General features: G+C 42.9%; 2 protein-coding genes across 5 annotated transcripts; both read left to right on the plus strand.

Annotated features, from left to right (window-relative positions):
• The first annotated feature begins 43 nt into the window (after window positions 1-43).
• On the plus strand, window positions 44-19,401 carry LOC114876676. Of its 4 annotated transcripts, XM_029188426.2 has the most exons (16): window positions 44-295; window positions 7,567-7,626; window positions 8,296-8,531; window positions 8,733-11,272; window positions 11,341-11,428; window positions 11,560-11,713; window positions 11,778-11,922; window positions 12,620-12,667; window positions 12,728-13,382; window positions 13,514-13,992; window positions 14,072-15,545; window positions 15,624-17,159; window positions 17,241-17,484; window positions 17,556-17,693; window positions 18,056-18,532; window positions 18,638-19,401. In XM_029188426.2, the coding sequence occupies exons 4-15, from the start codon at window positions 9,045-9,047 to the stop codon at window positions 18,517-18,519; spliced, it is 7,653 nt and encodes a 2,550-aa protein (XP_029044259.2). In that variant the 5' UTR covers window positions 44-295; window positions 7,567-7,626; window positions 8,296-8,531; window positions 8,733-9,044; the 3' UTR covers window positions 18,520-18,532; window positions 18,638-19,401. The 4 variants fall into 4 exon arrangements, with proteins under 4 accessions (XP_029044259.2, XP_029044258.2, XP_029044262.2 ...); XM_029188425.2 differs by lacking the exons at window positions 7,567-7,626; window positions 8,296-8,531; XM_029188429.2 differs by lacking the exons at window positions 7,567-7,626; window positions 8,296-8,531 and having other exon boundaries at window positions 11,581-11,713.
• A 3,558-nt stretch (window positions 19,402-22,959) lies between these two features.
• On the plus strand, window positions 22,960-26,152 carry LOC114876678 (aminoacylase-1-like). The gene is made up of 5 exons (XM_029188434.2): window positions 22,960-23,123; window positions 24,038-24,207; window positions 24,276-24,779; window positions 25,003-25,293; window positions 25,369-26,152. Exons 1-5 carry the CDS (start codon window positions 23,027-23,029, stop codon window positions 25,510-25,512), a joined length of 1,206 nt encoding a protein of 401 aa, XP_029044267.1. The 5' UTR covers window positions 22,960-23,026; the 3' UTR covers window positions 25,513-26,152.
• The last annotated feature ends 74 nt before the right edge of the window (window positions 26,153-26,226 follow it).

Raw genomic sequence — 26,226 nt, forward strand, 5'->3', positions numbered from 1 at the left:
CTGGGTTCGAGGCTTCATTGCTTGCGAGTCCGTGGATGTGAACCTTTGTTTTGTACAGAAGAATGGCTGCCATCTTTAGTTTTCGATGGATGTTTTCCGAAGAGATCGTGAATTCTCGTATTTATTGTGGTATTTAATAACGTAATAAAATCTCGGATAGTGAAATAACGTTGTACGCGATGTAAAGAGTGTTTATTCGTTTATTATTTAAGCTGCCCTGGTGTTAATTCCATTAAAAAATGCTTGTGTTTACATCCAAGTTTAAAGTGAGCTTCTGTATTCCTGTCATATTAAGGTAAGCAATGCATTTTTATGCATTTTTATTGCCTCTAACGACCAGTAAATTGCAACTACAGTGACAAACGATTGAGATATCATCAAATTGTTGCATTAAAGACAGTTGTAATCCTACATTCTGTTCGTATTATGAATCGTTTCTGACGTTTAAATAATCTTGTGTACTGTGTTTTCTTGTAAGTGGCCTTTGAATATGCAAAGCATTATTGTTGTTGACACCTCTGTCGCGATTAAAATTACATATATTACGTTATACGACTTTAAGTCGAATTTCACTTAACCAAAAAAAAAAAAAAAGAACTTCGTCGACGACGCGAGACATCAATTTCGGCATCTTGGAACGGTTTCGCTTTCATTTTTGTTGTTGCCTTTTTTGCAAGGAAACGAACATTTAAAAGATATCTGTTAGTTGCAATTTTTGTTTCTGAATGGTGGCAACAATGGCTGGTAAAATGGTGAGTGAGTACAGGTCAACCACATCGTACACATACTACTTTATCTATAAACCCGAGTGTTGATTAAATATCGTACAATATCTAAATGTTTTTCTCGATTTTTCCATGCTATTATTACATTCGATCATGTTCTTTCTCATAACCACAAAATATCTTCTACATGCTTTGGGTTAATTATACATTACAGCTGTCTAATTTTTATTCTCAAATTCATATAAAAATTTTCTAATTTCGTTCATTCAAACTTAAATTAAGTATCAATATATTCCCAATAAGTTATTATATTATATTCTGTTCCTGTTCACAGAAGAATTGTGGTTACACTCTTTCACCATTTTATTTTCCATATTTTATAGTAGACAAAATATGTACATTGGTTTGTTTACGAATGCCTACAATTGTTAAATGTAAATTATATTATACAGTATTTATAAAGTAAAAAGGCTACAATATGCGCATCATCAAATTCAGTGAAATGAGAGCATTTAATTGACAGAGGAAGTATTAGAAGTGGAAGTTTCAAAATCCATGTTTATATCCTCAATAAGCGAATAGGAGTGAGAATAAAATTTAGTAGCTTATAGATCAACATAGGGTTCAATTTATGGTTTCTTTTATGGATACACAGTGTTATCGTGTATCTTTCATTTAATCATGTATATACTGTTCGAAGCTTTATATAACTAAATGTTAATTAAATTTTTCTTTAAAATATTATTATAAAATTGCATAAATATTTGGTTAACGTATGCCATCGTGAAACCTTGAAGGAAATTTTGTATGTACAATTTAAACGCGTCTAAATTTGAGCATATAATTGAGAAAGATGAAATTATATATTTAATCGGAGGAAAGAAGTTTGTACGAGATAACTATTTTACGGCGGGAACAGAAAAATCTGCCAGGAGGCGCTGGTCTCCTCGGCCGCCATATTGTTTCAGTTGAACCTATCTCTTTCCCTCCTTCTATCCCCCCTCCCGTTCCCGTTTGTATACGGCTTGTCTCTCATTTACCTTCATGGACCCTCTGTTCTCCTTTTTCTTGATCCTTTCCCGATCCCTTCCAATCCTGCCCTCGTCTCTCCTATTTTCTCTCACCACCTCCTCTTCCGCGAAACTCGCTGCGTTTCTCTTTCTTGTCACGCTAAATTCTTCCCTGCATGTCTTACCTTCGAGTAACTCGAAGCTATCCAAAGGATCTGAAATTTATCGATTTTCTACGCTACTCTATTTCCTCATCCATTTACAATCATTACCGTTGGAATATTTATTATTTTCATACATTTCAACGTTTTCCATGTATCTTGCATTCCTTATCGAATCAGATCTAGGTTAATCAAATTATTCGTAGTTATCAGGGATACTGGAATCAGTGCACGCATTTGGAATTTAATTTGAAATTTGTTAGGCGGAGGAAGGGATAGGGACAGTGCCGGCGTTGGGGGGACGCGGTTCAGGGCGCTAGATCTGCAGGGGGCAGCCCCGTGTCCCTAGTTCATCGTTTCATATTATTACCTTGTCTTTTTTTCTTAAAAATTTTGAGCCCCTGAATGGGCGCCAGGATAATCTTGCCCGGGGCGCCAATGTTGTTAGAACCGGCACTGGATAGGGGTACCTGTGCGGATACGGTAGTGGCGAGTGGTACCAGAGGCGTCGACGCCATTACTATGATAGAGTCTAAATTTTGTTTAAAATTTTAAAAAATTCTACTAGTGGAATAAATAATTTTCTGAAATTCTGTCGAGATTTAAAATTTCGTTGATGGAGTACGCCTCTGGTGGTAGCATTTACCAGCTATGAGGTGAAATCGTATCGACCGCAAGAGAAGTTCGCGGGCGGTGATGGGCACGCGCGACACACACATATAGTTGTTTTGTAGGAGAGATAAAAAAGGATCTTTCTGATACCCAACCTTCACTGCTCGGTACAAATGATACTTTCCATAACATTTCGTTCGTGTAGGAATTTCTTAAAAATCTACTTGGAACTAGATTTACCTACCGTTTTTTTAAAATACTTACAGCCAGTAAATTGAAATTACCGACAAGGTAAAACAGGGTAACAAATCTGGTTGAAATAACCGGACGAGTTACTAACAACGATTTCCCAAGATTTACGCCGCAAAGTACCGATGCATTTCTTTGGGATGACATCAGAGTGTATTAATGGTGCTTACAGTTACTATGGCTACGACGTATTCGCGATAAACACAGAAACGCGTTTCGCGCCTAAGCTAGGAATTTTCGTTTTATTTATAATCCTCTAAAAAGAGTAAATGAGTCATTACTCGAGACTGTATAGGGTATCGATTGAAAAGGGAAAGGGAGATGCAGAGAAATGCAATAAAATTTAGTCCGGTTTCGTCGGGCAGGATTGAAAGCATGAGAAAGAGAAAAAGAGATGTGCGCTTCTTGGTAACCTTGGGCATACTAGCGGAGGTGCGCAATGCCGTATCTCGCGGTCCCGTCCCCCCGTTCCTCGGATGCTCCCGCGTAACTGCAGTTTTATCAGACGGTAGATATCTCTATATTGCCTCATCGATGTAACGTAAGATTAATCCGATCAGAAGATTTGTATTTTCGCTACGAGTCGTTGAACCGTCGTTTAAATCTCGGACACTTGATCAATTATCAGGGCCCCGATCGCTTAGGCGTTTCTATGCAAATATCAATCCACAGAATCATCGTAGTGGAATTATTGGAAACGTAAGCCATCTTTGAGTAGTTTGCTGAACCGACGTGGTGTGCGTTAGATATCGACCGTCGCGACACTAGGAAAAGGGATTGTAAAGCTGTTGTGCGGACAAGAGTATATTCGCAAGCTCCCATTCATTTGCATGCACGATCGAGCAAAGAGGCATGAAACTCTTGCAGAATGGAGTGGTTGTTCTTCGTCCGACAACCATCTTCACGAGTACCGTTTAAATCCTTCCTCGTTCCCTGACCTTTTTATGCATCACGTATGAGAAAGCGCAAGTTCTTTAGGGTCTTCGAAAAGTGATCATCTTTAACCTACATACAGGTTAAACACCTGTGCCCTATGATATAAATAGTGGGGGTGTTTTACATAGAATTATAATAAAAATGATATTAAATATTATAGGGGATTCGGTCGCGGAGATATTGTAACGCTTTCCCGCAAGTGACATCGGTCTATCTAGTACATCGCATTGTCTCGCTTCTCTCCTCGTCTTCTCGACTAGTGTATCGGTCTCCTTCTTCCTCTCAGATCCGCCATGAGCGCAGTGAAGACAGCAGAAATGCGAAGAGAGGACAGCGCGATACCGGTTATTGGCGGGGACTGGCATATTTCACCGAGTGTCCGGCAATCAGGCCTTTGTATACGGCCACACTGTACGTTGCACACTCCTGCTCTCTCCCTCGGTATAGAATCACAGCCTAGTCAGAGAAAAAGAGAGGGACATTTCGAAGAACAGAAGAGAGGTCGAACGTTTATTTAACGGCATAGAACTAGTGTTAGTATATCTGCATGGGGGACGTTGCATTCGTATTCTTGTTGGTATGGAAATGATAGCTAAACATAGAAGAAAAAATCAATATGGGTATAGTGCTTCTCTTTAGTCGCGTTACAGGATGTTTTTAATATACCGCACAATGATAGTGTTTATCGTTCGATTTTTCATTTTCGAGATTGAACTTAGGTAGATATAAAATCGATTTCGTCACTAGTTACATCCGTGCGATTGCTTGCAATCGAGTTGGCTACATGCGCAGTAGAGCTGCGCGCAAGTCGGTAGCGAGACCCACGGTTTCCCTACAACGTTGAATAGCCCTGCGGTGAACGGGTCAGCGGAAGCATCAAATCGCTTGTAGACGCTGTCGACCCGTAACAATAACCTGATTAATAGCAAAATGATTATATATTTTAAAGAAAATGAAAATGTACGGATTTTCTATTGCTGAAAACATAGAAAGTGATTAACCTTCCCGAGCCTTGTTTCGATTACTTTTTCATTATGAAAATGTACGCTTTCTCGAGCATTATATTTTGATTGTTTCACGTTGACTGATAAATATTCATCGATAGATGGAAATGGCGGGCGGAGGGGCGTCGGGGGAGGTCAGCGTCGAACGATAATCGTTCAGGAATAATTTTGGTTCGCATCGAATCAATGCAAGGGTCGAGGTACGCCAAGTAGGTCGCCACAAATCCCATTGCTGCCAACGCGACAAACCAGGCTGCAACGCTGCACTCTCGCGAATCTGCGCGCGGATGCTTGGCAATTTCGCGACTTATTGGAACACCCTATGGCAAACTCTATCTAATTTTTTATAACTGACCGATTAATTGGTTCGTCATTCACAATACGTGTATATAGGGTATAATTATGTGTTGCGAAATAAACGAGCACGATAGAACTTATCCGAAGGCGTTAAATTAACTAACTCTGGTGTAAAGATAACAAGTATATTGTTATCGTAGGAAATAAAAGTTTGATGAAATTGTATCGGTGAACATTTATTGGCCAGTTAACGCTGTCACACGTAACCGTGGAAACAAACTTATATTTAGCTACAGAAATATAGTTTTGTTTCTGTTACAACTTGCTTCTGGCAATTTCCCTGATTCCGGACCATCTGAAATAATATCACATTGCAGTGGTTCTCGATTATGTAAAATGCTAGGTTATGTAAAAATGCATTTAAATTTCTTCCTTCGTCGAGGAGGAAAAATCTTTGGGGCATTGATTCGTTTTAGGTAAACTTTGAATGAAATGAAATTCAGCACAGTACATAACCTCGGTTAACAGACGCCTGCGTAGCCGTGCAATGAAAGTTGAGTCTCTGCCATTGGCGTTTTGACAGTGGCGATAACGTCGTTACGTTGCAACCAATCACGTGACAGCAATGCTATTGTGCAACATACGATAGCTTTTCTCGACATGACGAATTGACAGAATCGGGGGTTGAGTTCGATTCAGAATGCAAATCTAATAATTATCAAGGGACGGGGGTAGCCGGACTGGCAGACTAATGTGATTAGTATTTCACGCACATATGTAGATTTTTTTTGGGGGCAATGCTGCTTTATTTTAGAGTACTTGCAATTATCGCAAAAGCAAATGGGTTTCAGTAGTAGTGGCACGTGCCACTGACAATGGTGGCTTGTGCCATCGAATAAGCCGTTTCCTATTCATGCATTCGTCACGTGATTGCCACTCCAGTTTTTCTCGTCGAAGGATCGTTTTTAATGTGTGCAAAACATTTTATGTTTCACGTTAATGTAACAGAGTAAAGTGTACTGTACTTAAGGAGGAGAAGTGATTTGCCTATCTATCCTTGCTTAACATAAATTATCCCCTCCTTTCCTATTGCACGCTTGCTGGAGTTATTTCTACGTTATTTAGACACGTTTCGTGCATTTCGCTTATCGTTAGATATTCCTGGCAAATTAAGCAGGCCGATAAGTTGGTTCGCTGCTAGTGGTCGCCATAGCGAACTTTTCTAGCCGCTCGGTTGTTTACACGGTCGCAGCTCGATGGAGTTGATAAATATTAATTTATTAGCAGCACATGGGAGTGAAGAGGCTCTGTAAGTAGACACACTTGGCACGAGTCCAGCCATGCGTGGAAACTCAACAGGAATCGACGAACGTTCTAGTAACGTTTCTCTAAAGAATCATCGATATTCTAAAATTCAAAGCGATCGCAGCGCCATCTCCCTTCTCGTCGCTCAACTCGCGCAGCGCCCCTGCACTATCGGCAACCCCTTGGGGACTGGCAGCTGTGCAAAGACGGTCCCGTGCATACAGGGGCCTGTCCCTATCCTTTTCGTGTAAACGCTTGCGCAGAAAAATTTTAATTGATATTTATTTTATCAGTGCCGTAACGAGGGTATGAAGCGCCTCTGGCAAGTGTCTAACTTGCGCCTCCCCGTAATCGAATAATGATAAAAAAATTAAAAATTTTAATGTAACAAGCTAAATTTTACTAAATATACAGTTGCGCCCGTAGCAGGCGCCTTCCTCGCCACGCCCTCGTTACGGCACTGTATTTCATCACTCATATTTCTCAGTTATGCACTAAATTTTATATCTAATAATTGGAAATAGATCTTATTTAATATAAATATTTTTTTTACAAAAATATTTAAATTTATGATGATGAACTCAAATTATCTCTTTATTACCAAAATAAGCTTAATTTTTGGAAATGGCATCAGTGCCTCTCTATGATGTCAGCATTATTTCCAAAAATTAAGTTAGCATGCCTAGGGTACAATGAGGGACACTAGGAATTTTTAAAAGTCAAAATGTAAAATCTTTGAAAGTGTCCCGGGACGCGGGTTGCTCATCCCTGTTCAAAATGAAGGTTTTGAGAAATCCTGGTTCCTTCATAACGCCATTTTCCCGAGGAAAGCCCACTTTGCGACGATTATCGATATACGTAGAAACGACTATCGTGAAAGTTGTACAGATGAATGCACATCTGGAGAAAAGTTTGCTTAATGTTTCTGTCGTATTTCGATATCAGTCTGCAAGAAGAGGAATCTGTGTCACTGCTTGAAAGAGGTTTCCCGCCGACGTCCATTAATCAGTTCATTGATCGGAGGAGGTTAGATCGAAATATTTAGTTCGGTTGTTTCGTTTATAATTACTAGATAATATAATCCATATAAGACAATTGTGTGCTGCGCCATTGTCGTGGAGGTTAGATATAGGTGGCGCCCCCTATCCGGAGGTAATTATAATACAACAACTTCTACGTTATTAATTATGTTGCTTGAATAACGGAAGAGAACAGGCAAAATTTTTCACTTTTCATCTGTTACAAAAGCAATTTTTTTTTGTTCAAGTTTCTTTCGACGATCGTGGACGAACTGCGTTAACAATGGCTGACGAAGAACTGCAATTAAGTGCGATAGACAATCTAAATCAATTTTATCGCCCGACCCCAAACCGGTTCATCGTTAACCCTTAACATACCAAGGGGGGTCCTCGTAGGACCCTAGATAGTGATTTTTGGTGATTATGCTGTAACTATACCAACAAATTTAATTTAAATTAACTTAATTAGTGCTATAAAACGTTTGCTCAAAAATATAAAAACACACTTGGGGTTCTGGCAGAGGCCCGGTTGGTATACTGCGTTACATATTTGGATTGATTTATTTCTTGTTAAATGCATTGGCATTTATGGCATAATAATGTGGAGGTGAGCGCGGGCCCGCCCATTTATGACCAGGCGGTTCCCTTGACTTCGAAATAAAAGGGAGCTGCTATATTTAGGCCCGCAAAATCGCGTTCGCCGTGGCCAACAATGCTTATTTAACTTAAATATATTTTTAGACACCCAAAGAACCTAATTCGAGTAACCTTGGACACTAAAATGTTGAGAAATTTTAAAAATACCATGGGGTCCTCGGAAGACTTAGGCTTGGTATGTTAAGGGTTAAAACGCGTGGAAGAATGATCGTTTTTTCAATTAACCTCGTGTCATCTTTACCGGTTTCGCGCCAGCCTTTCGTAATGAGATATCTAGTCATCTTTCTGCTATTCCACTTTTTTCCCTGCTCTCTTGACAGCATTCTTCTCTACCTTCGTTGATAAACGTCTTATCGGGGAGAGATCATGGACCGGTTTAAAGAATAATCATACCGATCCAGTGAAAATCGGTATGGATCGATGTTAGATAAAGCGGGGTCGTTGTTTCGCGACAGCAAGAGGAAACGTTTTTCCGGATCAATAGCCTTGAATATTGCAACGCCACGTCATGGACGCTGAATAATTAATGGCCGTTGCGCGGGATGTTTGGTTTGGGGTACGTAGGTAGCCTGGCTACTGAATGATAGCGTAGGATTTTTAGCGAAGTATATTTAATTTGGCGATAAGGGAGAAATTCAACCCTGATAGTATTTTTCTACGTCCGTTCGAGACCGTTCGAATACCAAGGTCACTTCTTATTTTATTAATTTTTTTCTAATTAAAATTGGATCTAACGATTGGGAATTGTTTGTTGCAGCCTATGGTCGAGAATCCTCAAATAGCGGAATCGAAGAGCGCGGTACTCCGTGAAGGTGTCGGGCGAGGATAGCCGCCATTACGGTACTGACTCGCTCGAATTTCCAGTTGGCGTGATCGAAAGGCCTCCAAAACGTCGACCCCGTCGGTGATCAAGTTATCGGGGGGTGGAACAGGTGGGGGTGGGGAGCAATTGTCCCCAGTGTCTGGCCCACCTCCCCCGGTGTCCACAGCCGAGCGTACCGATCCGAACGAGAACGATGCCGCCGCGACGAAATGCATCGAAAGCTTTACGCAGCCCTCTGAGACCACCATGAGCTTCGTTTTGCAGCTAGGCACCATAGAGGCATCATTGGAGAAGAACAGTTCAAACCAGCCGTCCTCGTCGTTGAATACGGACATCATATCCAACGATGATGCCGTCAAGTCTCCTCAGATTCTTCAGTGTCTGGAGAACACGTCGGAGATTCCAACTGGTCACGTGATATCCTTCTCCACCGTCAAATCGGTCAGCGTTACGTACCCGGTAGCCAAGACCGTGAAGGAGGTACAGAGGATCGCTGGTCCCCAAACGAACACTACCCAGGTGCTAACGACGCGCGTTATCTCGCAGAAATTGCCATCGTCCGGCCACCAGGCTCAGCCTACACCTCTGACTCTGAATGCCTCTCCTAACGTTGCTCATGTACCAATAAACGCTCAGCCGATACCATCGCCAGGAAACGGCGTGGCGCACGTATATCCTCTGCAGCACCCTACCATGACCACCCAGAGCAAACAGCAGGCTAGGAATCAGGTGATAAGCAGCGAAGGCAAGCAGCAGCAGCAACAAGTAACCACCATGGCTAGCCTTCCCCTGAAGGTTCAACCGGTCTCCCCGCAGCTGGTGGTGAGCAGCAGCGCGGTCAGAGCCATCAACACCGTCACCTCGTTGCCCAACATCCAGAGGATACACGTGAAGGCGCAGAATCTCGTCGGGCAACCGCAGACGGTGAACCTGCAGAAGGTGAAGACGGTGGGGAACGTTAGCCAAGGTGTGACCATGCAGAGGAATTCCGTGCCCAGGATACAAACCGTACAGAAGAGCCAGGTGCCCACCGCGACCGTTCCGACCGCTCAGTTTGCTGTTAACCAAGTAACGAACAACGCCAACGTACCGAGGAGCCAGCAGGGGAATTCTACCCTCCAGAAAGCACAAGCCAACACCGTGAACGCGCAGAAGGTAGCGCAGGTGTACAATAACCAAAAGATATCCTCGCAGATGTTAAATAGCTCTCCGAACCACAAAGCACAACTTCAGCAGATAACGAGTAATCAGCAGCAGCAGCAGGGATTACAAAAGCTACAGGTTCAGTCGCAGAAGACTGTGGCTGTGCCAAGGCAGCAGCAGTCGGCTACCACCGTGGTGAACAACGTTCAGAAGCCGAGCAATTCTGTAGCTGGTATACAGAAGGTACAGGTGGTAGGGCAGGTACAGTGTCAGCAGCAAGCGGGGCAGCACGTTCAGAAGCACGTGCAGCAAGTCCAGTCGGCGCAGCATCAGAGGTCACAGACCGCCACTGTGGCTCTGCAGAAGTCCCAGACGGTGGCCGCGGTTAATTCCAGCCGGGTGCAAACGATCACGAACGTCTGCAAGAGCAACAGCGTGCCGAATATCGCGAGGACGCCGCAGAACGCTAATTTGCTGGCCGCGAGCAAACAGCAAGCTGCATCGTCTCAGCCCCAGCAGTCTCAGCAAGGGCATGCCCAGAGCTCGGCTCAGTTGCAGCAACAGATGCTTCAGCAGAGCTCGCAGCAGCAGCAACCGATGCAGAAACAGCAACAAGCGAACGCGAATCAACAGGTGCAAAGGAGTCACGGTATTGGGAACGTGCACCAGAAGGCCGCCACGATCGCGACGATGCCGAACGGTCAACGTGCCCAGGTCAATTCGAAGATACCCCAGCAGCAGATGGTCATGAGAGTGGGCGTACCGAAGAGCCAAGGGCAGAACCTACAGCAGAGCAACCTGAAGACCGTTCCGCAGAAGATCAGCGGTACGGTGAAGAGTTCCGGCTCACAGAACAGCGTGCAACACCCTATGCACAGAAACGCGAACTCCCAACCGGTGAAGATAATTCAGCAACAGCAACAACAACAGCAACAGCAGCAGAACGTAATGGGACCTCAGAACACTCAGAAACAGCCTGGATGCATCAAGACTATACCGGCGCAGAAACCAGCGCAGAGGAACCATGCGCAGAAGGTGACCGGTATCAAGACCTCTTTGAACACGAATGTAAACCCGGTTAAGAATCAAGGAGGTGCGACGACCGCGGTCGCGGCTAAGGCGAGCATCAAGACCTTGCTTCCTCAGCAGACCGTCGCGTCGAACATGCTGATGCATAAGAATCAGTCGATTAAAATACAACAGCAAACAATGCAGCAAAAACAGCTAGTAGCCGCGTCACAGTTCCCCCAGCAAGTCAGGCAACAGTCCGGTCAAGTGAAAACGTTACTGCCAGTGTTCACCGGCGAACCTCGCAAGGATGTTGAGAACAAGTTAGTATTTAGTTCGCGACCGTTACGCGATATCCGACAATTGATTAATTGAAACGTTCTATCGGTAGATCCGAAGGGGAGTCGCGGGAGTCCAAGGAGGACGATCGCCAACCACGTCCGGCATCTCCGATTATCAGAATACCCCCTCCTTATGAGGTAACATATACATTGCCAATAGACGTGTAATTACGGTTTAGCGATGAATCTCTGATTATTTTTACAGTGTGTACTGTTGCATATTGTAGTCATATATAGTTGTTCCTAGAACACTTAATTCTTGATTATAGTGTCTTCAGTACGTCCTACAGGATCACAATTACGGTGCGCCACCGCCGCGAACCCCGTCGCCTCCGTCGCCACCGTCTCACCCTAAGCAGGCACCCATCAACGGTGCATGCAGTTCCACGACCGCTTCACAGCACCCTTTTATTTATAGCAAAGGTATGCGAGTGCTGACGATTAGCGCGTTCGGGGCAAGTGTTTTCAATATCGCTGTTAATTGCAGTTGTCACTTGCGCTAATGTGGACGACGATGCGGCCAGTGCGATCAGCAGCGAAACGGGCAGAGATGGTGAACAGGAGGGCGAAGAAACTGAAACTGCCCCTGAAGGAGAAGGGGACGACGAGGATAGCGTTACTAGATGTATATGGTAAGTATTTTTCTATAAGCCTCTCTTATGGTGCTTTCTTTGGCTAAACATCCGAAAACCTACATGCTCCGAATTGGCTCAAATTTTGGAAATAGATCCTTTTTTGATAAAAATGACGATTGCGAGAAGGATTTTTGGCGACTCGAAAAAAAAATTTGTTATCACACGAACGTCACTCCCTATTTTACCGGCATGTTACCTATTTTCTACAAAGCCCTTGCGACAGTTAAAAACTAATAGACATAACGGGTGGATCTAAAAATCAAATTTAACTGATATCAATGATTCTGGCTTGCGTGGCCAGCCGCGTTTAGGCGGCCGGAATATTCATCTAATCTAACCTAACCTAACCTAACCTAATTCACTGAAGTTAAAGCTTGGATTAGGTTTGTATAAAAGTTTTATTGATGTGCAGAGTATACATATTTAATATCATCAAGTAATTGCACAAATGGATCTTTTTCATTTTTTCTGTATATTTTCTAATACCTCCTCAATCGAGTCGTGCTCGCAAAACACCCCATAAGGATTCAATATTCTGCGTCGGTAAAGTAGGGCAGGACACCCAAATGATAAAAATTTTTTTCTTGAATTACCAAAAATCCTTCTTGAAATTTTAGTCAATTTGGAGCATGGAGGTTTTCGGAAGTACAGCCCTTTTTTTTATAATTTTTTTAAATAAATTTATTCTCTACAGTGACTTTGAACACGACGATGGATACATGATCTGCTGCGATCGTTGTTTGTAAGTATTAATGTAGCACCTTGAGAATTTTCAAAACGTAATTCACACCTCTAATTACAGAGTTTGGCAACACGTCGATTGTATGGGCATAGACCGTTCTAACATTCCTGACGAGTACCTCTGCGAGATCTGTCGGCCACGACGGGTCGACAGGCAAAGGGCTCGTGCCCTGCAGATGCGGAAACGCGAAGAGTTGTTGAACTCGGACACCTCGTCCGACACGTCGTCCACCAGTTCGGCGGACACCGATGTCGGCGTGAATACGATCCCGAAGAAACGTACTCTGCAACAGCAGCAAGTTCCGCGACGAAAGTCCGAACCGCCTCAGGTTAGACGGTTGAATAACAATAATAACAACAACAACAATAATGTCGCGAAACGTCAGAGAAGAGATTCTCATCCGAGACAGTCGAGCTCGGTACGCAAGAAAGAGGCTACCAAAAGGAACGGCCCTGGTAAACGCAAAGCGAAACGAAGAATGAGTCTGGAGGACAAGGAGGAGGAGACGCAGGACACCTGGGCGTCTAACGTAGCACCCCTCAGACAGTGGATCGAGCGTTACGAGGAAGCCGTGACGAATCATTACAGTCCGGAGCTTAGAGCCAGAATTTCATCTATCAAAGTGAACGGCACCCATTGCGATTTGAGGCAGAGTAACATGAACGTTATAGCAACTGGAAAATGTAGGCTAAACGTGCACAGTAATAACGTGAGGGTACGTATGATTATTAATATTTTTCATTACCGAGCATAGTAGGCTTCTCCGATAATTCGAAGAAACCTACTTTACTCGCCGTCGGTAAAACAGTGTATCGCAGATGATAACGTTATCGTTCGTCGGTATAGTTTCTAGTGGCAACGATGTATCTTCCACCGAACACCCCGGTCGTCGAGTTGCGGGGAAAGTATATGCTAAGCACCCAGCACAGACCTTCGTATCCCCAAGGAAGACAGCATACTCAGCGGCCAGGGCCGTTTGTATTCTTTTATCGGTTACCCCGCGACGGGACGGAGGTGTGCGTAGACACGAGAACGTACGGGAACGATGCTAGATTCGTGCGGCGTAGTTGTAAGCCTAACGCGGAAGTGAAACATTGCATCGAGAAGGGAACGTTACATTTGTACATCGTAACCACCACCGCGATCGAGAAAAACGCCGAGATCACGATCAGACACGAACAACATGATCTTCTATTGTCGCCTAATCCGAACGGCCCGATGATGCCTATCGTATGTGCATGTAACAATCCCAGGGAGTGTCAAATAGTGTCTCTGAACCAGTTGAACAGAAGAGGAAGTAATGGAGCGTTGGCTGAAAACGCTGAGTAAGTTTCTTCGAACATATCAAACGTGTGGTATTTAAACTTCACAATTGTTCGTGAATGATTTTTCTTTTTTATTTAGCGGTCGAGAAAGAAGACGAAGGGGAAGAAGAAACACGGTCTGCGAGGATAGCGATTCCTCCACCGCGGTTCCCAGCACTGTCGTCACCCAGCCTACCACGCCGTCGTCCACGACGGTGTCATCCTCGGTGTCGTCCGTACCGCCCAAGAGAACGATAGCGACCACCGTCGCCAACGCGGTGCGTCAGGCGCCGAAGGAGGAGGCGCCGATGACGGTTCAGCAACCGCAGACGTCGCCGAATCCCAGTCAGCCGGTGGTGAGCTCGGAGACGAAGAAGGACAAGAAAAAGATGACCAGAGAGGAGAGGAAGATGGAGGCAATCATGAAAGCGTTCGAGAGGCTGGAGAAAGCGGAGCAGAGGAAGCAGGAAGTTCAGGCGCGAAACGCTCAGAGGAAAGAGTCAGGCGGTACTCATAGCGACAACGAGGACACTCACGTTTCTCTGCAATCGAAACAGAAGCAGCAGAATTCCGAGAGACCACTGAGACGGAAGAGGAGAAAAGGACGAGCAAGGACGACGAGTAGTTCCCAGAGCAGCAGTCGAAGAACGAGGCTGAATTCAGCGGACTCCGATGATTCCTCCGGCGATGAGAGCACCTCGATGCAATCGCCGCCCCTCAGTCAGAATCATTCTCAAAATCGCGACGCGCCTTACTCGTCCCAGCTGCACACACCGGTGAAGAGCGCGAACGAGGGGGTGAACACCTCCGGTCATCAAGGAATTCCAACGGCTGCGGGGCTTTTGCTGGCTCTGGCGAACTCGAACGCGCCCGGGCCTAGTTCGCCTCCGTTGCGACAACCAACCCCCGTGAAGAGTCCGACCTGCGACAGCGGGGCAAGCAGCAGCTCCCAGAGTTCGACTCCATCCACTCCTCTGTCGTCCGCCTGCCTGCTGGTCGCGGCGGCTGTCGGTCCCCTGGCACCTGGGTTCAAATTCCCGAAGACCAAGAAGGTTCTGATGAACGAATGGCTGAAGGAATCTCCGGATCCACCTCAGAACAACGCGTCCCAGGTGTCGCCGTTGCAGGCCCTGCCGCCAGCAGCGCCTGTGTCCAACTCCGTAACCGCGCTATGCAGGTCCACGGACTTCTCTTTGCCCGGCGATTCCTCCGCGGAGTTCTTGACCCAGAGCTACGCGGCGAAGAGCCTGGCTACCCTGGTGCAGGCGGCCAATTCGGTGTCGGGGATATGCGATTCGCCGCCCCAGCGTAGACAAGCGGCCGCCGGGAACACGGTGTGCCCGGTGTCCACAGGCTCCGCCAAGAAGCGCTGGCTGAGGCAAGCCATCTCCGAGGAGTGCGACTCGCCGAACAGTCGACCGGATAGCCCGCCCCCGAGCGAAATGGTGGCTCCGCCGAAGAAGAGGAGGATAGCCAGGGAGAGCCTGTCCTCCGACAACTACACTCCACCCACGACACCCACCATGCTGGTCCCTGAATCTGCTCCCAATAACAGATCCCTTTGTCCAACCGAGGTAAGTTCCGGGTTTATTATGGTTCTTCGAAGAGAATCAATAGGGACGATCGGTAATCGCGTCTCTCTCTTTTTCCAGGACGACTTCATCGAACAGCCCCACTCGCCGTTGGTGGAATCGAGCGAGGAACATCAGCCTAGGACAGAGGGGGTGAAACAAGAGATGCTCGACTCGGACGATCACGGGAGCGAGGAGGTGCGACGAAAGCTCTCCATAGACATCCCTCGAGAGTACAACGCGAAGACCGTGAAGAAGGAAGAGGAGACGTCGACCGGTAGGTCCGAGCCTTCGTTGGTTAAGTCTGAGGACGTTCAGGTGAAGGAGGAAACGAAGGAGGAGATGGAGTGCGATTCGTACGCGAGTCTGGAAACGAAACCCTTCGTGAAGAACGAGTATCGTTCGGTTAAGAACGAGATGATCAACCGGCACAGGGATAAATGCAAGAGGGAGGAGAGGATAAAGAAGGAGGAGGAGATGGAGATCGAGAAGGGCAGGGTTGAGATAATCGATCAGAACGAGGGGGACACGGAGATGGAGGACCTTAGTTCTCCCATCGGCGCTATGGAATCGGACGTGATTCTTAAGCAACGGGTCGCCGAGATGAGGCTCGAATTCGGTGCCAGTATAAGTGAAATGATGAGCGCCGAGAACGACGAGGATAGAAAGTCGGAAAGGGCCGACGAGAAGTCGGACGATAACATGTCGATCGACGAGTTCGACGTGGAGGCGCAGATGAAGAAGATCACCGGCGACGATGGGAACGATTACAAGGAGAAGGTGGACAGCAGCTCGGAGAAGGATAAGAGTATGGACGGTATAGAAGGATTGATGGAGAGCTCCAAGGAGGACTCCGAATCCGAGGACAAAGAGATAGACGATCTGAAGTACGAGACTAACTTTAAATCCTTTCATTTGAACCACGAGGAGAAGCTGTTCAACGAGTTCGAGAACGATCATCATAGACAGAATAACGTTGTCGAGGAAAGTGGCGGTAAGGAGATAGAAGAGCAAAGCGAAGAATCTCAGAAAACTGAACACCCCTCGGTGTCCGTCGCCTCGTCGGAGGAATCTATATTCGAGTCGACGTCCTCGAACATGGACGCGGAGTCGGTCGCGGACCCGCCGAAGATTTTTCATTCCATTCCACCGTTGAGCGAGCGTATCCGGAAGAAGACAGAGGTGGCTAGTGCCCCGAAGAGTCATTTGAACTTCGAGGCAGCCATCATAGAATCCACCATCGACATGGACTCGGTGGATGGATCGAAGAACGATGAAGAACAGAAATCTATGTTATCGACCGCGCTGAGGGAGCTGCTGGAGGCGAAGCTGGACGACCTGACGTCCGACGGAGCTAAGGAAGAAACGACGGACGATAATAGTACCCCGTGCCCCGAGCCAGAGGCGAAGACTGAGCCTCAGGAACAGAGCGTAGAGGTCGAAGATACCGTGCTGAAAACCGTCTCTCAGAACGTTCATAACGAAGATGCATCGACGAAGGAAACAGAGAATCCGCCGAAAGAAATAAAACGGTTGAAGGATCCTAGAACGGTGGTTCCGAACAGCATGCCAGCGCCAGCATTTAAACCCGAAACGAATCCTCCTGTTAAACGAAAGGTTTGAACAACCAGATGCAGTAGAATGAATTGTATTTTAGTTTCTGACAAATATTTATTCCGCAATCGTCTACCGTTTCAGTTGTCCATATCAGAATACCGCAAACGAAAGCAACAATCGACTGGCACGCCCCCGGAACCGGAACCCTCGAGCGATACCTCCACTACGGATAAAAGTGGAGCGAGGGGTAGATCGGACAGCGCGAGCAGCGGCACGTCGTCGCTAAGTTCCGACGAGGAAGGCTCGAAGATCTCAATGTCATTGGATATACCGACACTCACCGCGTTACCGCTGTTCACCAACGCGGAGAGCGACGAGAAGAAAGGTAAGTGTTAAAGTCAGGGGAGAGAATGGTAACGAGAAAGATGGTTCTATTGCGTTATATCGTTCTTTTAGGCGGGGAAGAGGGTACGATCGGCTGGTCCGCCGCACCGACTCTGGTCGAACGTCAACGAGAAAACCTGACGGAGAGATTGAAACGAGAGTTCGGATTGTTCCTCAGCGACGACGAGGAGGAGAGAGCTCGCAAACACGGTATACATTCGTCAGTTGTACTTGAATTTTATAGGAATATTAGGATTATTTAAATTTTAAACATATCATTTTCATATAAATATATTTTATAAAATTTAATTTAAGTAAATTTTCAAATTATTAAAGGATAAAATAAATTTTAAGGACAGATAAGTGGAAACTTATTTAGGCGCAACACTTGTGTGCAAACAGCTGTGCCCTGCTTTTATTTTTTAATATTTAAATATCGCTCTTTATTTTTCAAAATTTTTTAATCTAACAATAAACCCAAAGATGAATTGGTAATTAGCTAACGCGCCATAGAAAAGTTTTCACTTCGGTCTTAAGCACACGCTCACTGAAGATTCTTGAAACAATTGCAGGTCTAACGGCGGAGGCGATACTGAAAGCGCGCAAGGCGTCTCCGCCTCATCCGACGGTCTCGAATACTCCTCCGGGTTACCCGGTCCCACCTCAGCTGCCCCCTCAACCCTACATACCCCCACCTGGATCCGCGTCCATCCACTACGCTCAGTTCCAAGCGAAACCTTGCCCGGTTCAGTATCAAAATTTCACCGTGCCGCAGAACGTGGCCCAACCGATCTACGCGAACGCCGCACCCCAAGCGACGACGACCAAGCCGGCGCAGCAACAGTTTTTAGTGCCTCAGGCGTCCCAAGCGCCGCCAGGCTCGAACCCGTATCCCCCTCAGTTCATTCCGCCGTCGACCACGGCCGTGCCGGTCGCCAAGTTCTCGTCCGTGACACCGCCACCGGGAAATCAAATCTACCCTGCGTCTGGGCAATCGCAGAAGCAATTTTATAACCATCCGGCGCCGAGGTCTTAACCCACATAAAAAGGTAGCGCTATGAAAAGAGCAGGTTTTTAGCTGGGAAAAATTTTTTTTTTAGATCTGCTTCCAATACGGAAGTGTAAATTTCATTTTTTTTTTTTTTTTCTTTTAGATTAGCGAGTTAGAGTATACGTATCTCCTCCGTGGCGCGGCGAGGAAGGCAGCGAAACGAACTGTGCGCGTCTCGAGGAGAACAGAGAAATATATATAAGTTCACACAATCTCATCTTCTGCCTTGCATCGTTCGTGCTGTTCTAGGGAAATGAAAGAGAATGGTATATTTAGAAATTTTAACGATGACCTTTGCGCACGACTGGCTCAACACCGGGAGAAGAAGAAGAGATACGTGATCTCAGGTGCTACACTGTTCTCGCTCGTGGTTCAGAAACGTTACGTATGCATGCATCGTCGTCCGCTTGGAAGATAACGCTTCTCGCGTGGTTTCGATCGATTAGAATACTCGGCGTGGCCTAAAGTGATATATTTAAGTATTTCGAACAAAGTAAAGGGAAACGATGCGTAGGCGTTTTCGTTGCATTTTAACGATGGACGAACGTGGTTCGAGGGGAAAAAAATCTTGAGTTGGCGTCTAAACGTAAACGGCCAAAGGGTGTATTATCCGTGCACTTTTTATTACCGATCAAATAATTGGTGCCCTAAGAATCGTTTATACATAGCAGTAGTTCAATTTTCCTGAATGAAAATTGGAATCTAAATACCGTATAACTGGTAATTAATTACACGCGTATTCGATACACAGTGACACATACACACACGATACATGCATAACTTGCATTTTTTTTTTTTCTGTAAATATTCATTATTTCTTGCATATATATTGCATAATATATAAACAGGATACGAAGGAAAGTAATGTACAATATCAATCATAGTGTCCGTTCGTCTAGTGAAAAAGCACTGACTTTGGAATCCAAGTTTAACCGCAGCAAATATCATAAATCTAATTATTATTAAATAATTTTATTAAAAAGCGTTAAAATAATTAACATAATCATCTGATAAAAGCTTTAGAATATTTATTTCAATAATTTATTTGAAATTACAAAATATACTAGACGAAAGGACACTATGATCGATGTTGTACATTTGCCTGCTGTATGGTTGCGCTCTGTTCGATTTTTGTTACGAATAGCAACAATACACGCGGTGTTCGTAGAATCAGCTATGTGTTTAATCGAGTTCGACGTATCGCACAGTAAACGAGTTCCTTGTCGAAAAAAGAAATTCGCTTCTCATCGATTCCAAATGGGGGGAAAATTAAAAAAGGCCTGCCTAGGGAATAACGAAATTGTACAATGAAATTCGATTCCGTAGACTGAACATTTTCGTTGTTTTTCAAGCTGCTACGAGTTCATTGTCAAACCGAACAGATTTTAACGCTTACCAATGAACTCGTGGCCTGCCATAAATATTTTTCATTTTTATGCGATTTCATTTGCTCGCGCTCGAGTTCTGAAACTTTTCCCCCAGATTCTTTTGTCGCCCGAACGCGAACGACGCTGATTTTAGGTTATGTTCAGGGATAGGGCGCGGCGGGGCGCATCATCGCGAACGATTATTATTTGATGATCCTGAAACTGAACATTCATTCTCAAGTACAAAACTCTTTTAAGAGGCGATTTAAAATAGAATGTATGCGTTAAGAGAGTGAATGGGTGTGTATGCGCGCGTCTGCGTGTATGTGTGTGTATGTGCAAACTGCAATAAGGAGAAAAGAAAAGTTAGTACGGCAGAGAGAGAGAGAGAGAGAAAAGAGAATAAATCGTAGGTTATTTTTTGTAAAGAAAACGAAGAAAAACGAATCAGTAGCTTCGCTTGCTTTCTGGTAATTCGTCGTTTAATCATTCTAATCAGTTCGCGGACGTACTAAAAGGAACAATTTTTTCTTTTTTTTTTTTTTTTTATTTTATTTATTGCACAGTGCGCGCGATGTTCGTCTGTTGTTCGACTACTTTTATTTTTTTTCTTCTTCTTTCATGCTTCTTTTCTTTTAAACCGGTGATCGGGGAATTTTTTACTCGACAATTGTAAAAATGATACCTTTTTTGATTAAGGACAATTCGCCCAGTGTACACAAGCGGTTTAATATAAGGCGTTATTAGTGTACAAAGAATTTCACCAGGAAATTATCGCGTATATTGTCGTGTGTACATATGTATTAACTGCGTTAATTAATTGCGATACTTCTTATTGGAGGTTACTCGTTGTAACATGGAATTTATGCGTTCTCTCGGCTCTTGTATATCTTGCAAATTTTAAACTCCCGCCTTTTTCGATTCGATTCCAACACACGGGGCATACATACACACGCATACACATATTCAAGCCGAAGAGTTTAAACTTTGCCGAAACTGAAGGCCACAAATATTTCTTATTATTTTACTTGTATCCTTAACGAATCAAATCTTCGTTAAAATGTCGAAAAGAACTCTTTGAGCGTCTAACCGTTTCCGGTCATAGGAAAAATCATTTTCAGGTTATGTTCAACTTACAGAATCGATAGATAGATTTCGAAGGATTGCAATAATTAAAATGAATTTTCTATTTTTAAATGTAATGATTCCTCAAAGAGTTCGCGCCAATTAGCAACAGATCGATATCCATCGTCAGTTTTTGTTTTTATGCACAGTATCGATCATAGTGTCCGTCTAGTGACTAGATACTATGATCGATACTGTACAGTCTTTCGATTTCAAACACAAAAGGGATAGCCAACCAAAACTAAAGTTTCGTAATTGGTTATTCAGATTTTAGCGCGTACAAAGCCACGTTATACCGCTTCGGAAAATACTCAAGCATGACATCAAAGATCTCTGTGAGATAATGAAATGTTTGAAACGAACAGCAGAGAAATGAATTTTAAACGGTACTCCTGAACGTATTCTATGGATCTCATTGGTAAAAAAATTATGAAACCTTCCAAGCATCGTCCTCTTTGTAATTCAACTTAAGTTCGTTTGGCTGCACCTTCTGCGATGACAAATGCAAAAAAAAGAAAAAACAAAAGGGAAAAACCGTCTGTGAAACGAGCGATATTTTTGGCATTTGGTATTCCTTTATACTTTAGCCGATATAATTATAACGAAAACGTGTATACTAGTGTAAGCTATACTCGAGCCAACCTGCGGTCGTGAACGTTTACAAGGAGTGTGTACAGGTTATAACGTTCACCACTTTCGGCTGGTGTACTCTGTGAAATTTGTAAATATTTTTGTAAGATAAATTTAAGTATGGGACGTCTCATTTGAGATCTTGCGTGTTCTTTGAAGAAAGAGAAAGAAATCCATAGATGAATCGTGAATGAAAATATGCTACTCGATTTTGGGAAAGAGGACACCCGATGGAACAAAAACAAGAGCGGTAATACGATTGCTTTTTGCGGCTGCATACGATACATACATACATGCATTCATACAAGATACACGTAACAGAAATAAAATATAAACGCGTTCAGCTTTATAAAATATATTCTATTCGTTGTACAATTCTCTCTGGTTGCCCTAATGTATCTGTATAATGAAAAACATTCTGATAGATAGCAAGCAAGAAAAAAAAAGAAAAAAAACGACAAAGACGTTCTGTTGTTATATATAAAGATATAAGTAAGACGTGTTAGAATGGTGAGAAGGCAAAAGATTAGGAAAAACTCGTTAGTACAATAGTTTCAATGTTGTAAATAAAACAGATCAATAACTATTATTATTATTACCATTATTATATTATTACTATTATTAATAATTGTATGTACATATATATATGTATATATATAATTATATGTAAGTATATAATTATATATATAAATTGAGAAGAAAAAAGTTCGTCTTTATAATAGTATCTGAAACACATGATTTTTTTATTTGCAATTCACTGTTACATGTATGTGCCTAGTTATTAGCCACGTTGCATTATATTCTACATTGTATGATAATTTAACACGTACTATCGATTAATGAATGTAACAAGTTCTTCGATATCAAACACTATATGAATATAATATTATGGCGTAACGTGTAAAGAGCTCATATTTAGGCATACATGAAATTTAATAAATCGGAATACATTTTACGAATTAATAGGCCTTGGATCATTTTCTTACTGCGCCACACCTTATGCATATTCGTTCTCGAACCGTTATCATTTTTTTTTTTTATCTATTTATATTTCGCTCAAGAACACAGAACCTATTTTTACTTATCAGAAGTATAAATATTATGCGTGTAATTTATCGCGGAGCTAAAAACTTTCCAACGCGACGATGTTTGTATAATAAAAATAATAGAATATGTATCCGCTCTAATCTTCTTATCTTTCTTTTGAATAGACGCGCACGATCCCGCCATCTTAGTCCGCGCGTCACGATTGGTCGACACTCGGCTACGTCATCGGAGATAATCAACGACAATTGGCTAAGAGAAGCGGCAGGCGTCTGCTATGACAGTCGAGTCAGCGGCGTCCGACGCGGTGATCAGCAGGCCACGCAATGTCTTCGTTGTCCAAAGCTCAGCTGGATGCAACAGCTGTAGAAAATTTTCGCGAATACCTACGAATACCCTCGGTTCAGCCAAATATCAATTACGGTAAGTAATATCAGGTGTAATTAAAATTTTCTAATTGCTAACCAGGCAACGTGAATTTCACGCGTGTACTTTCAAACACACGAGTAAAAATCATGCACGCATATTGCGTACCGGAATGGGGTCGCTCGTTTCCTTGTTAAGCAAATTACTCGTCGCTTCTCGAGGGCAGCTCGACTAATCTTGCACGTTAATTCACGAAGCTGTGGTACATTTCCGCATAGAAACAGGGGTCCCTTCAATTGTCCCAGCGATAGAAGTTCGTAGCGTCGGAGACGCTACCCAGCCATTGCCATGCCCCACCCTGTGAGGAATGTTATTTCTATTTTTGTATTTTTTCTCCGACTCCCTAGAGTCTTTTTAAATCCACCGTGGAATTCCCCTTGATCGTTTGGTTCGTTTTTGCAAAAATTTGCAAATTTTCACACACAGGTACGCGAGGAATCGTGCGTGACCTGAATAGCATAGAAACCGAGATATTTGCTGATCATTCTGTTGTCTCATTTGTTTTCTATGTTTATTCGATTATATGATTACCATTGACAAACTATGGAGAAAATTATTATATTATATGTGTTCAGTCTGGTGAAATATAAAATGGAAATAGTACTAGATCGCTCCAGAAATTTTAAGAAATTTTTTGACAAGCATCATAGGTAGTATCAGGAGATAAGATAATATCACTTATTATGTCAAAATGAAGATACATTGTGTCTGACCTTCTTTTCAGAGGCTAATGTAATCCATAGTTGCATGACTATCTAAATTTTATCTCTGTTTGCATTTAATTTAAGCTTCGATAACAGAGCGATATGACTTTGGTATTCAGAAATATTTATCAGAAACATGTTTACGATAAAAGCAATTACCTTACCCATAGATTAGTTTCTTATTAACGAAAGAAAATTTTGTTACAGATGATTGTATTACATTTTTACAAAAACAAGCCAAATCCCTTGACTTACCTGTCAAGGTATACCAGGTTCATCCAGGTAAACCAATTGTGGTTCTCACATGGGTAGGTACACAGCCATCGGAGCCGGCTATTCTTTTGAATAGTCACATGGATGTTGTGCCTGTTTTTGAAGTAAGTATATATTTTCAATTAAGACTAATGAAGAATGCCCCAGATCATTGATGACGTAAAATTTTCAGGACATGTGGACCTATCCACCCTTTGGTGCCCAGATGGACGAGCAAGGGAACATTTATGCTCGTGGCAGTCAGGATATGAAATGCGTTGGGATACAATATTTAGAAGCGATTCGCCGGTTTAAATCAGCCGGGCAACGTTTTAAAAGAACGATTCACGTTTCTTTTGTACCGGACGAAGAGATAGGCGGAGCACTTGGCATGAAAATATTCGTTCACACCAAGGACTTCCAGGCTTTAAATATCGGTTTCGCGTTGGACGAGGGTGTAGCTTGTCCTGAAGAACAATTTTACTTGTTCTATGCCGAAAGATCCATTTGGCATGTAGCAGTGGAGTGTCAAGGCACTCCTGGCCATGGATCCCTTCTGATGGACAACTCAGCTGGAGAGAAGATAAGAACCATCATTGATCGTTTCATGGACTTTAGAGCCAAAGAGAAAGAAAAATTGAAAAATCCTGAGCTTCAGCTTGGTGACGTCACGTCTGTTAATTTAACACAACTGCGGGTACGTATCTCCTTTCAATAATCATAGGAAATTGAATAATCCTGAACATTTAATCAAACATTTAAAGTATTCTCTATTACAAAAATTACATGTCTCTGCCTGTAGGAGAAAATAATGTTACATGGTATGTACTTGATAACCTTACGTGTACTTTTTACTAGATTTTTTATTATTGTGATGTTTTGTGTTTAGTATGGTATTAATATTTCATCGTTTGTTTTAGGGTGGTGTGCAAACCAACGTGGTGCCCCCGTCGCTGACAGCGATCTTCGACATCCGAGTTGATCCTTCTAAAGATCATGAGGAATTTGAAGCTATGATAAAGAAGTGGTGCGAGGAAGCCGGGACTGATGTCACTTACTCATTTGAGCAGAAAAATCCTAAGATAGAGAGTACACGACTGGATGATTCGAATCCCTATTGGATAGCTTTTAAAAAAGCATGCGACGATCTGGGAATAAATCTCCAAATAGGAGTCTTTCCGGGCGGGACGGATAGCCGATACGTGCGATACGTAAATATTTTTTTTCTATCAGGTGTCAGGGTTTATTGGATGAATATGTTTAATACATTGAAACGAATGTTACAGGTTGGAATTCCTGCTATTGGTTTTTCACCAATGAACAAAACGAAAATACTTCTTCATGATCACGATGAATATCTGAACAAAGATATATTTTTAAAGGGTATTGAAATATACCTGAAACTAATCCCGGCAGTAGCCAATATCTAAACAGCTCTTCAGACGATTATGCATCACGTAGAAGTCTCATTAACGAACCAAAGACAGTAAGGTTAATAATAAGCAGAAAATAATGAAGATACAGGCTTTTAGCAGAGAGTAGAAAAATAATGCAATTAAGCTTTATACTGGATAAGCGAAACATAGTGCAATAACCCATAAAATGTTATGTAAGATTCAAATTTTAAAATTGTTAAAAGATATATTCTAAGAATATATCAAAATTAGTAAATTTGTTAAATAGGGTCTGTTCAAGAATGATATATAGCAGAAATGATCTAATGTGAAGATAAAATGGGGTATCCTTGCATGTTGCGAGTATTTCATCGAAAGGACCAACTAAACGCATTTAAATAAGGTACTGAAAGACATTATTAATTCATATATTTATGGTATCTAAAATGCACGATCAGTAATCAGATGAGTAGCAAAAAAAAAAACACATTTCTTCAGTACAAATTAATTTATCATAATTACAATGCCAAATCGTGGAATTTTGTAAAAATATCTTGTATGTTTATATATATTTGTTGAAAAAGTTATATTTTTATGAAAAGGTACAGCAAAAATTGTCTACAACAGTTATACACTTTTATAAATAGTTTATTAAATACAAGAGAATGTTTATTGACTTTGATAGCATTGAAATTTGATTAAAAATCATAAATAATGTGAAAAAACAATCGTACAAGATGATAGTCGCTG

The sequence above is a fragment of the Osmia bicornis genome, chromosome 16 (genome assembly GCF_907164935.1).
Source record: "Osmia bicornis bicornis chromosome 16, iOsmBic2.1, whole genome shotgun sequence".
Taxonomy (NCBI): Eukaryota; Metazoa; Arthropoda; class Insecta; order Hymenoptera; family Megachilidae; genus Osmia; species Osmia bicornis.